This window comes from Pistacia vera, unplaced genomic scaffold, assembly GCF_008641045.1.
Source record: "Pistacia vera cultivar Batoury unplaced genomic scaffold, PisVer_v2 Contig39, whole genome shotgun sequence".
Lineage (NCBI taxonomy): Eukaryota > Viridiplantae > Streptophyta > Magnoliopsida > Sapindales > Anacardiaceae > Pistacia > Pistacia vera.
In genome coordinates this window covers 514,528-527,543 of record NW_022196212.1, presented here as the reverse complement: position 1 = coordinate 527,543, position 13,016 = coordinate 514,528, and the positions used below count along the sequence as shown (strand labels likewise).

Sequence of the window (13,016 nt, the reverse complement as noted above, 5' to 3'; positions counted from 1 at the left end):
TTAATCTTAGCAGGGCTAGTATGAATTGAGAGGGAATGTTTGCCACAGGATGATCAGATCGAATTGCTCTAAATAAAGATAGTATGGTTTGAGGGGGAATGTTAGCCAAAGGTTATCTTTGTAATTTCTCCTTTTAAGAAACATCAAAATGATGTCATTTTGATTATCTTTGTAATTGTTATTGTCAAGCTTCACTAAAGCTTACTTAGTTTAATCTCTTGATATAAAAAGAGGAGTTGACTCATTGTACTTTACTTCAATTGAATATACGAAAAATACAATTTCTATAGACTTCTCTCTGATTCTTCTTTTCTCCTTCTTCTAAAAACCATCAATTTGAAATGGTTTTATGAGTTAGAGGTGATAACATTTGAATTTTACATATTCTTTGTGTTTTCATACAAACATGCAGATCGAGTTTTCAATATTCACAAAAAATAGAAAACAAAAATGCAAAATTTTTAAAAGAACACACTTATATAGTTTTGACGGGTTGAAAGGTACTTCATGATCATCACAATGTTGATGAGATCAGGAATAACACCATCATCAACTGATAAGATGAAAGTCACCTAATACAAGTAACTCTTAAAATGAATCATGCAATACACTTTAATGCCAATCACCAGGTTCCAAATCGAGATATTTTTTAATTTGTAGGTAAGGATTGCTTCCTATAATACAAGTAAGAATACTTGTATGTATGTTAGAATATTTAAAAATATTTTATATTTGTCAATTTGTAGGTGAGTATTGCTTCTTCTTCACTTTTTTAATTTTTTTTTCCTTGGTTTCTTCATCGGTAAGAATTAAGGAAACAAATTTCAAGTGTGTTTAAGAATTTACCTAAAGCTCAAGATCAGAGTCTAAGTCTTTATTTATTATAAAGGCGTGATCTTATACATCAAATCAAAGAAAAATACGATAAAAGAAATCTATTTAACAAAAAACATTGGTGATAAAAAATTTCATGTAATTTTTAGTACAAAAAGAGGTGATTCTCACATGGAAATTATCTCATTTTTACTTGGTGATTATCACTAGACATGATCATTTTACTTGGTGATAAACATGCATGAATTTTTTTTTTTTCCTACCGAAAGTGCCACGAAATTGCTTGATAGATGATTAAGGACTTGTCAACTCAAAGGAAAGTAATACTTACACTAATTGGTATTAGCACCAGTGACATTAGCTAGCTAGCCATTGTCCAAGTTTTAATTTGGCAGTTGCAAGTTTTAATCATGCAGGGCTTCATATTCATTGGCTCATTTAATTTCCTTAATTATCTCTTAACATAAGGATGATAGTCACAAGGTTCTAAAAATTGGACCGCACGCAGGGCTTCATATTCATTGGCTCATTTAATTTCCTTAATTATCTCTTAACATAAGGATGATAGTCACAAGGTTCTGAAAACTCGACTGCCCTTGACCTGGTCAAGGGGCTGATTCCAATTTTTGCCAATAGGACCAGTCTAACCAACGGTCTACTGACAGTCCAATAAGCTTGAAATTTAACAAAAATACCCCTACGAAATTCCCATAAGTCCTTGAAAATATATCAAATACACCCCTACAATCTGGGCAAGAAATCATGAATCAGATGGTGACAGAGACGACGATCGGCAGCCAATCAAAGTTCGAGGTGATACGGGCTTTGATGTGGAGATAAATTTGATGTCAATGGTGGTGTCAGGTAGGGTGTTTGGGGACGAAATCAATGAGAAAGCTGATTTTTGCAAAGGAGATAGTGGCAACGACGTGGATCAGCGACCAATCATACCTCGGGATGATGGGGGTTTTGATGTGGAGATGAAGTTGATGTTGATAGTGGTGTCAAGTGGGGTATTTGGCGCTAGAATTGGCCAGAATCAGGGTGATTTAAAATGTGGCAAAAATATCTCTAATTAGTTCATGTAGGTTTGAATTTAAGCAAAAACACCCCTAAAATTTCAATTAGTCCCTAAAAGTTTGAAGTTCAACAAAAACACCCTTACAATCTAAACTAGACCGAAGAGGGAGCCGGTCACCAGTCCAACCAACCAGTCTGGTTTTCAGAACACTGGATAGTCATACTATTTCATGTGTACGGCTAGCTTTGTTATGTTGTGATGTCCTCATCCCTTTAAGAAATTCAAAACTTATCTTTATTTTCGATGTGCTATATAATTGTGCTTGGGCTTATTTATTATCTAAAAAAGCTTCTTTCCAAGAAAATCTGTGTCGTTTGATTGTAACTTAAGAAGAGCTTATTAGAAGAAGCTCGAAATTTGACTTTTTTTTTTTCTTCCATGAGTTTGTTTCAGCTTATTGAAAGTGTTAAATAAAACCAAAATATATCCACGTCCTATTTTATAAATTTGACTTATCATTTCTCAAATTACAATGTTTTTCAATAATTCATAATTGAAAAGTCCGGTTGCATATATATTTCGAATCAAACGACCGGAAATTTTTTTCATAAAAAAATTATTTTCAACATATTTACTTAAAATTAACACTTTGATCCCTAAAATGAAACTTTCTAGATGTGGCCCTTTTATTATTTGAAGATCACAATTTGGCTTCCCAGAATAAATTTGGTGGCTCCAACCCTTGTTATAAACACGGAGTAGTCTTAAGAGCTGCAGTAACTTGCCAAGCTGTACTAACAACCTGTTGACCAAGACATTTACATGCTAAGACACTTCTATTCTTAAAACTCTATACTATGAACCACAAATGAAGACCTTGGTTTGACCTTCTTTTTCTAAAAGAGCCAATAAGACATACATCTTCACCTACTTTCAAACTACCTACTAGTGGTTGAGAAGTGAATGCAAGAGAAATACAACTATTAGCATACCCATCTTAATGCTTCGTTTAATAATTTAAGAAAAAAAAAAAAAAAATCGATTAGCTTTCATCTTGGATTCTTTTAAGCCAAAAATACTACATATATAACGTAATCAATGGAAGTAATTGAATTTAAAGATTTTAGGAAACGATTATTAAACTTGCACATTTTTTGGTGGAAAATGTAGCCACTCCATTAATTACCAATTAAAAATATGTTACGAAAGAAAAGCTATTCAATACATTTTCGTTTTTCAATTATTTAAAATTACAAATTTAGATACTTATTTGAGCTATCGCAAAAAATACAAGTACAGACCAGTACTGCGATAATATGTATTGGTCACTGATGATGACATCTTCCTTAACTAGTCCTCTACTAATTAATGACGGCAGTTTTGATGCGGTTGAGAGATACTTCAAGATCATCACAAAGCTTATGAGGATCAGGAATAATATCATCATCAACTGATAAGATGAATGTCATCTTCTTCGTGTAACTGACAACATGAATCATCAATCCCTGCATCAAAATATCAAATGAAATAATAACACTTAAAAAAAGCAAACCCATTTAACCTTTAGCACATTTGTGATACAAAAATTTCACGAAATTTCTAATACGAATAGAGGGATATTTTCATCCTTATGGAATGATTATGTGGTCATGTTGGAATGAAATAATAGAATTAGTCAAATTTTATTTCACTCCTCCAATTTGTTTATCTTTGCCAAAATCTCTAGAGAATTGGAGGTTGATCATGATAAATACTTACATTAGGTTGTCCAGAACAACTTGGAGCTATATAAGCCACTGGATGCCCAAACAAACTGATTTCTTCTTGAGGGCCAGCCACATTTGAGAACCACAATGTCGTTTGAGATGGAAAGCTCGCCATCTGTTCATATGATTGAAGAAGATTGATCCATTTAGTTAAAATTGAAAGTTTCAATATATAATACAAGCTTCAACAACTTAATTTGATTATATTCCATGATAATCAAAAGAAGAGTAAAAGAAAAGTAATTGTACCTTCATGCCACCAAACTTGAGAAAATATTTAGCCAAGAAATATGAGAAAGAAGCCTCTAGAGAAGCCTTTTTCCTATCCATGGCTGCCTTAGCTTCAGAAGGTGATCCAATGGATTATCTCGTAATGCAATTGTGAAAGGGTAGATCAAATAACCGATTTGGTTACCCCACTTTGCTTTAGTACCCTTCTTCATCATATCAGCTAGCTCCTACAAAAATATATAATATTCGTATGAATTAATATTTTACTTTCCCTGTCAAAAAACATAATATAAATCATTGAATATGAACTGGTATTGGACACTCACTTGAATCCCTGGAATTGGCCTAAGGTTCATGAAGAAGGTTGCTCTAAGACGAATACTCTTTGGGAGATTGTTACTTCTTTCTGACTATCCCTTATCAATCTTATTACTCTCCCCTGCAATGTTTCATTGTGGATCTGTCTAAGCTGGTCTATGAGTTATACTAATATCTCAAAAATGTATGAATGGGATCCGACTATGGAAGGAAGCAAGAATTTATATTATACAAACTCATATCATATCTTTAAACTCATAAAAACTCATATCATTATCATCAAACTTCAGTAACATAATTTTATATATTAATTAATTATATGTAGCTCACCATATTTTCGATTAAGATACCGAGACAACCCTGCCTGAGTCACTCCCAGCATAACATCATTGATTGTCCACAAAATCACAATGCCACAAAATAATATTAAACAAAAGTAGAAGAAAACTCATCAAGGATACAGCACAAAGATGCAAATTAACTTACAGTTCTTGTCGAATTCTTTATAAGCTTGATGTCATCCAAACTGACTGATCGATGAACGAATCGCCGAGTACTTGAGCCAACGCCCAAGGGACCTTTGAGTGGTGTTTTCGTATCCTTTATAAGCATTAATGCCGTAGCAAGAAACATCATAACATCAACAAGAGTGTTCCAAAACAGCCACATAGCCAACCACAGTTTGATGAATTTTCCCCTCAACCCGCTAGAGGATTTTCCGGAATTCACTTTATTAACCATTGGAATGGTGGGAGGTTCTGTTGGGTTAGAAACCAGTACAAGCGAGGAAGAGAGACATAAGAGAAGTTCCATCACCAAGAGAGTGGTGAACTCAAAGAACAGAGACGGATTCAGCTTCAGAAGTTTTAACATTGAGGAGATGGAGATCCCACATTGGCATTGACATTTTGATTTTATTTTTGCTCTGGTTTGTCGATGTCATCTTCCGCAAATTTGTCCGATGAGTCGATGTCATCTGGATCAAGTTTTGGGACTATAACGTGATGTCCAAATTAACCTCTGTTGGGACCCATATTAGCCTACCACCATTCATTTCATTCACAACTTGCAAAAGAGTTAATAAATTATGTTGGAACGAGCTAGTTTAGAATAGTTTTTTTTTTTTTTTTTTTTTCAACTTTTAAAGTAAAAATATACAAATTTTGTATAGAAACTAACATTAATTATAACTTGATGTAACATAAAATAAATGAATGAATTTTGATAAAAGATTATGAGATTCAAAGGTCTAATGTTGAAATATCATTTACTTGTTTAAATTTTTAAATGGGGTGACAACTTCACATGATATAAGAGTCAAAGATCTAAAATTCTAAAGGAATCTCTTGGACTAATATAATATTAAACCGATCCTCATTTATTATAAAAAAATAAATAAATATAGTTAATGTAGCTATTAAAGAGTATATTCACCTAATACATAATTGTGGATCCTCGTTTATTATAAAGAATTAACTAGCTACTAAAGAGAATAGATACGGATCAACAAATAAAGGTATGAGCCTAGTACAGACAAATGTTGATTGTGTTAAGATTCAAGTCGGTACACGAGAGGTTGCTTACTCAGTTAAGAATTTGTTATGCTGCGCTATAATTAGTTAAAGTTGTTAGTTGGCAGTTATAAGTTTATACTTGTGATATACAGGAATGTAACAGACTCTTCTACTAATGAGAATTCATTTTTTCCACACTTCTTAGAATTCTCTCCTGATTCTTTCTTTTCAGTTTACTTGTCCGCAAATTAACATGGTATCAGAGCATGATTTCAAGGCCTGAAGATTCTGAAGATTCGCAAAAAATTTCACTCTATTCGTCAATAATTTTCAATCTGTTCATCAGTTTCTTCTACTCTGTTTCGTCAGCTTCTTCTCTTCTGGATTTCGTTTACTCGAAGATCCTTTTCTGATCTCGTTTTCTTCGATCAAGAAATTATCATCTTTCTTTGATCAAAATGGCAGCTACTAGTACAGATGGAGAAATGCAGTCTTCTTCGAATAATTCAAATGATCAATCAAGTTCATTAATCGATTTTAGTCATCAACTTTACCTGCATCCTTCTGACACTCCAGGTGCTATTCTTGTTTCTTTTCAATTGATTGGTGTGGATAATTACTCGTTATGGAGTAGATCTATGAGAATAGCACTATTAGCTAAAATAAAATTGGATTTATTGATGGAACCTGCACAAAGGATAGTTTTCCAACTAGCTTGCACAATCAGTGGGATAGGTGTGATGCTATAGTTCTCTCCTGGATCATGAATTCAGTTACAAAAGAGCTTCTAAGTGGCATTGTTTGTGCTTCAAGTGCACATTTGGTATGGAAAGATTTAAAAGAAAGATTTGATAAAGTGAATGGATCTAGAGTTTTCCAGTTGCATAGAGAAATTGTCACCTTAGTGCAAGGAACTTCATCTATTTCCACTTATTTCTCTAAACTGAAACTGTTATGGGATGAATATTCGTCTATTGTCCAACTTCCTTCATGCGAATGTTCTATGTCAAAGGTTTGTGTAGATCACATGTAGAATCAAAAGTTGCTCCAATTCTTGATGGGTTTAAATGAGTCTTACTTGCATGCTAGAAGCCAAATTCTCATGATGCAACCCTTACCATCAATTAACCAAGCCTATTCTATGCTAGTTACTAAAGAAAGACAGAGGAATTTAACCACTGCTACTACTATTGAATCCTCATCTGAGCCAAAATACTTTATTCATCATCAAACCAGTAATCAACTAAATGTAAGAAGAATTGGAATATAACTTGTGAACATTGTCATGTGTAGGGACACAAAAAGGATAATTGTTACAGGCTCATTGGCTACCCTGCTGACTTTAAATTCACCAGAAGAAAGAATTTTACTCAGTCTTCAGCAAATAATGTTACCAGTACTGAATCATCCAATCACAGTAGTTCTGCAGCCACTCCAAATAATACTCAAGCAGCTCCAATCCTTTCTAAAGAGCAGTATGTAGAGATATTGAAATTACTTCAAAACGAACCTTCATTACCTCCAAATGATGCACATGTCAATGTGGCAGGTATTCACTCTTATTTTTCATCCTTAAATCATGGAGTCTGCTGAATATTAGACACAAGTGCTAGTCACCATACGACAGCTTCTTTAAATACTCTAAACAAATTGATGTGGATAGTTTCTCCTTCTACAGTTAGACCACCTAATGGACATCATTCAATTGTGACACATATTGGATCTTGTAACATTGGTCCAGATCAGAAACTGACTAATGTAATATCCCACTTGAGGTACGTATTTAAGATTTGTTGTATTAGTTAAAAGTTTATTGTTTTAACTTAAATTGAGTTTGTATGTTGAGTTGGTTGAATTGTTGCCTTGAAATTGGTTGAGTTTTGGTGAAGTTGGAAATCCAATTTTCGCCGGGCGAAGAAGAGCTTCGCCGCGGCGAGGAGGAGAAGTGGCATTACGGGTAGTTCTGCCCTATTTCGCCGAGGCGACGAAAATGCTTCGCCGCGGCGAAGAGCCTAAAACAAAGATTCTTGAGTTTTCTAGAGAATTCTTCTTTGGGACACAATGACCATTCTACCCCTAATAGTAGGAAAAGTGGGGAGTAAAATGAAAGGAAATTTAGTAGAGATTGTGTTTGATGGGGTGTAGTTGTAAAGATCAAAGGATTATGGAATTTTCAAGAAGGACAGGGCAAAATGGGAAATAAGCTTTTAATATGAACTAAAAAGAGTAAAGTGTAGAGAAAGCCCTTATTCATTTCATTCCACCGCCTCTTCCATGCCCATATTCCTCATTTCTCCACCCAATTTTCCAGAGTTCTAGGGATTTAAGAGGGGTTTTGAGTAGAGATTTCATCTAAAGCTTCCTAAGGTAGAATTCATGCTTTAATGTGAGTTTTCTTGTATTTATAGTGAGGTCTTATTGTGTTGTGCTCTGCCCTTGTGGTTGTTTTGAGTTAGTAGAAGGGACAAGTCCACAAAGGGAAGGAAAAGTGCTAAGGAACCCACTTTGCACAAGGTAAGTAAATCCACCAAGTTGAGTTATGACTAAGCTTTGAGTAGAGACTTATTTTAATTATGTATGTACATGGTATACCTACTGAAAATTGAGATAGATGTGTGCTTAGTCTTAGTAGTTGGGATTGATTAAATATGAGAAGTGTTGTTGATATGTGTATTGAGAATGGAGTTTGAGATGAAGTTTGAAGATGTTGTGTAATCCTTTTTGGAGTGCTTTTCTTGACAGGGATTATGAGTAATTGAGGGAGTTTTTCCCCAATTTGGATGGCTAGAAAAATGAAGTTTAGTAGTAATTTTCGTAGGGTGTTTATATGCACATGAGATGTTGAGGAAATGCCTAAGTGAAATCTGCCCTGTCACTGCTGTATTTTCGGAGTAATTTTTGAGTATCTTACGGTTCGAACTGGGCTGAGACCAAAACATAGAAGTTGTAGCCTGTTTCTAAGCTTTAAAACGAGACCAGAACCGTAGTAATCCGAGGTGTATAGACTAATTATGGTCGTTTTAGTGTGACTGGTGCAGAATGACTGTTTGAGGAAATCTTGTAGTTGCATTTCATTAGTGCATTAGGGAGCATGAGATAGCTCTACACCTTTGTTTTATGCACTTGAGAAGTAACTTGAGATTTAGTATAGAATGTGAGTATAAGTTCTTTAAGAGTTAAGAGAATGAGTAGGTTGTGCGATGGAACCCGTGATAATGAGTAGAGTATTCCCGCATGTTACGCCGCATTGAGAGCGCGGCATAGTATCAGATGAGATGGTGTAGCCCGTGAGAGTGCATGCGGATGAGGCTATACCCGAGTACCCGAGAGAGAGAGATTACATACTCACAGCAGCAGGGTTCCGAATCCATGCATAACCGAGTCCGATCGGCTAGAGTGATTAGATCACAGGAGAGGGAGTGAGCCCGGCCGTGCCCCCGGTGAGTGGGGTCGTGATTTATGAAAGGTTATGAGAAAAGAGCTTCTAAGAGAAAGAGAAAGAGGAAAAGAAGACGTACCCAAAGAGATATTGAACGGAGTTGTAGAAAGAATTAGAGAAAGAGAGTTACGGGGCTAGTATGAGTAGAGGATTACTTACTGAGCATTATTTTAGTGCTCACCCCGTTGTTTTCCCATGTTTTGCAGACCTAGGTGAGGACACTGTCGGATGGATGTCGGCACGCGAGGAGGCGTGTTTTACCTGTCCCTGATGTTTTGATGACTTTTTTGTATACGTTATATATATTTTGTGTAAAAATGCATATGTTTGTAAAGAGTATGTATATATGTTTAATAAAAGAAAAACTTGGGCCCAATTTCTTTATGTTATTTTATATGTATTTCATTATAATCTATTGAGTAGTAGTGGCTATTACAACTAATGTGTTATTTGTGCCAGATTTCAAGTTTAATCTGATCTTTATATCAAAGCTCACCAAAGACTTATCTTGCTTTGGCAGTTTCTATCCTGATTTTTGCATTATCAGGGCCCCTCCAATGGCAAAATACTGGGGATTGGTAAAGAATCAGAGGGTCTCTACTTCTTCATGCCTTCTCATGCATCAATGGCTAGTACTTCTGCTTTGAATAAAACTTTGCCTGTTTCTTGTTCAGTTTCTGTAAACCAACTTTGGCATAAACGTCTTGGCCATGTGCCATATGCAAAACTGAAATATTTTTCTAGAATAAAAACCTTTAAATCTGATGATGTTGATTCTCATTGTGATATTTGTTCTCTTGCCAAACATGTAAGAAAGCTTTTTCCTATTAGTACCACAAGAGCTCCTGCATGTTTTCATCTGCTGCATATGGATGTATGGGGACCCTATCATACTCCAACACATAATCATCATAAATTCTTTCTTACAATAGTTGATGATCACTCCCCGATTACTTGGGTTTTTCTCATGACACATAAGCATAAAGTTATAGTTCATCTTAAGAGCTTTCTTACTCTTATCAAGAATCAGTTTTTAGCTTGTGTTAAGTATATTCGAACAGATAATGGCTTAGAGTTTCTCAACTCTCAATGCACTGCACTCTTCACTTCACTTGGGATTATTCACCAGAAAACTTATGTCTACACTCCCTAATAGAATTGGGTAGTAGAAAGGAAGCATAGGCATTTGCTTAGTGTTGCTAGAGCCTTGAGATTTCAAGCCTCCATTCTAATTAGATATTTGGGAGAATGCATACTCACAGCCTACTATATCATTAATAGACTTCCTACTGATGTGCTCCAGGGCAATTCACCTTATGAAATTCTATTTGGTTCTCCTCCTTCTATTGATCAATTCAAGGTGTTTGGGTGCTTAGCATATGCTTCTAATGTAAGCTCTAGAGATAAATTTGGATTCGAGGTTGTGCCATTAGTTTTTATGGGATATTCTTCAACACAAAAGGGTTACAAGTTACTAAGCCTACAAGATTTCAGGTTCTTTATCAATCGAGATGTCAAATTTCTTGAGCACATATTTCCCTTTCAGTTCCAGCAACATTCTCATGTTCCATTATTTCCAAATGATCTTTTCACTACCACATTTTCTGATGACTTACATTTTGCTTCTATCAATCCTGAAACTCCTGCTCCACCATCACCAGATTCACATTTCAATCCTGATCCTCCTACTGGTCTTAATCCTGATGTTTCTTTAATTGACCCTACATCAACATCATCCCCAACTCCAGTGCCTGCTCCTTCAAATATCAGAAGGTCTACTAGATCACACAAACCTCCAATTTGGTTGCAGGATTACATCACACCTTTAACTCATTACTCTATTTTAGATGTTGTTTTCTATGATCATCTCTCTCCATATTACAGGTGTTTCTTATCTTCCATCTCTCGAATCAAAGAACCTGCTTCCTTTGCTAAAGTTTCTCAGGATCCTAATTGGATTAATGCTATGCAAACAGAGATCAATGCATTATAAGCTAACAAGACTTGGCAGCTTGTTCCTATATCCCAGCAGGCAAACAGCCTATTGGCTGCAAATGGGTCTACAAAGTAAAGTACAATTCTGATGGCACTTTAGAAAGGTATAGAGCTAGGCTTGTGGCCAAGGGCTACAACCAACAAGCTGGCATTGATTACACTAAGACCTTTTCCCCAGTGGCAAAAATGGTCACAATTAGATCAGTTCTTGCATTAGCTTCGATTCATGCTTGGCCACTCTTCCAACTTGATGTGTTTAATGCTTTCTTGCAAGGAGATCTTCATGAAGAGGTTTATATGTCTTTACTTAAAGGATTTGGCACCTAGAGGGAGAATCACAAGGTCTGCAGATTGCTCAAATCCTTGTGTGGATTGAAGCAAGCAAGTAGACAATGGAATCACAAACTTATTGAAGCCCTGATCAAAAATGGCTACTTGCATAGTAAATATGATTACTCATTATTCACCAAACAAGAAGGAAGTAACATAGTCATTATGCTTGTCTATGTTGATGACATTTTGATAACAGGAAGTTGCATTAAAATGATAGATCAGTTAAAGGTTATTCTGCAATATAATTTTAAAATCAAGGACCTAGGTCATCTTAGATTTTTTTTCTTGGAATTAAGGTTGCTAGGTCCTCTAAAGGGATTGTTTTGAACCAAAGAAAATATGCACTTGAGTTGATTTCGGAGGCTAGATTATCTATTGTGAAGCCTGCTGACACCCCTCTTGAGCAGAATTTAAAACTGACTTCATATGAGTTTGATCAGAAGTTTCCACCAGATGAAAAGGATGAGTTGCTGACAGATCATAGCATGTTTAGGAGAATGGTGGGAAGGTTGTTGTATCTGACCATGACTAGGCTTGATATTTCGTTTGCTGTCCAGACTTTAAGTCAACATATGCAGACTCCTAAATAATCACATCTCGAAGCAACATTGAGAGTTATAAGATATGTGAAGAAGGAACCAGCTCTTAGGTTGCTTATGTTTGTAAAAAGTACAAAAGAATTGGTAGCATTCTGTAATTTAGATTGGGCCTCTTGTGCTGTTAGTAGGAAGTCAGTATCAGGTCACTGTATTAAGATGGGAGATTCTCTTCTGTCTTGGAAATCAAAGAAGCAAAACACCATAGCAATATCATATGCAGAAGCAGAGTATAGAAGTATGGCTGGAACTATTGCAGAATTGATTTGGTTAACTGGTTTACTTAAAGAACTTGATGTTGAAGCCAAGATTCCAGCGTTACTTTACTGTGATAACAAATCAGCCTTGCAAATTGTAGCAAACCCCATCTTTCATGAAAGAACAAAACACATAGAAATAGATTGCCACTTCATAAGGGAGAAAATTCAAAATGGCTTGATAGTTACAAAGTACATACCAACTGGAGAACAATTAGCAGATATAATGACAAAAGGCTTAGGAAGGTTACAACATGAAAAGCTTTTGTCCAAGCTATGTTTGAAAAATATTCATAAGATGCTAACTGATAAAAGCTTGAAAATACATATTTTGTTAGTGATTCAATTGGATTATTTGTGGAAAAATGTGTTTAATTTGTGAAATTTAACTTAATTATTTCATAAATGTCTTTTATGGGATCACGGGTATGTTTTGAGTGTTTTTAGGTTCTTAAAGATGATATTCAGATGAAGGTTATATCGACGATGGAATGTGGGATGAAAAGAATCAGATGGTTCGTGATTCGGAGCTGAAACAAAGAAGTTAGGGCGATTTGAAGTTAAAGTGAAAATCCTGGAAAACGCTCCAGTTTTAAACATATGACAGTAATTTGACAATAACTTGAGCTGTAGATTTTGGATTGAGATGATTCTTGAACCATTGGAAAGCTGATTCAAAGGCTACAATTCATATGTTTACCACTTGACAAGA

The 13,016-nt window shown here is 35.3% G+C and overlaps 1 protein-coding gene across 1 annotated transcript; it reads left to right on the top strand.

The window, feature by feature from the left end:
- Nucleotides 1-11,304: 11,304 nt before the first annotated feature.
- On the top strand, nt 11,305-12,041 carry LOC116141000 (uncharacterized mitochondrial protein AtMg00810-like). Its single transcript, XM_031426565.1, has 2 exons — nt 11,305-11,409; nt 11,748-12,041. Exons 1-2 carry the CDS (start codon nt 11,305-11,307, stop codon nt 12,039-12,041), a joined length of 399 nt encoding a protein of 132 aa, XP_031282425.1.
- Nucleotides 12,042-13,016: the final 975 nt, after the last annotated feature.

Coding starts and splice junctions, on each gene's coding strand:
- LOC116141000 (XM_031426565.1), top strand. CDS start 11,305: ATGGTCACAATTAGATCAGTTCTTGCATTAGCTTCGATTCATGCTTGG. Junction 11,410..11,747: donor AAGGAGATCTTCATGAAGAG/GTTTATATGTCT, acceptor CTTGGAATTAAG/GTTGCTAGGTCCTCTAAAGG.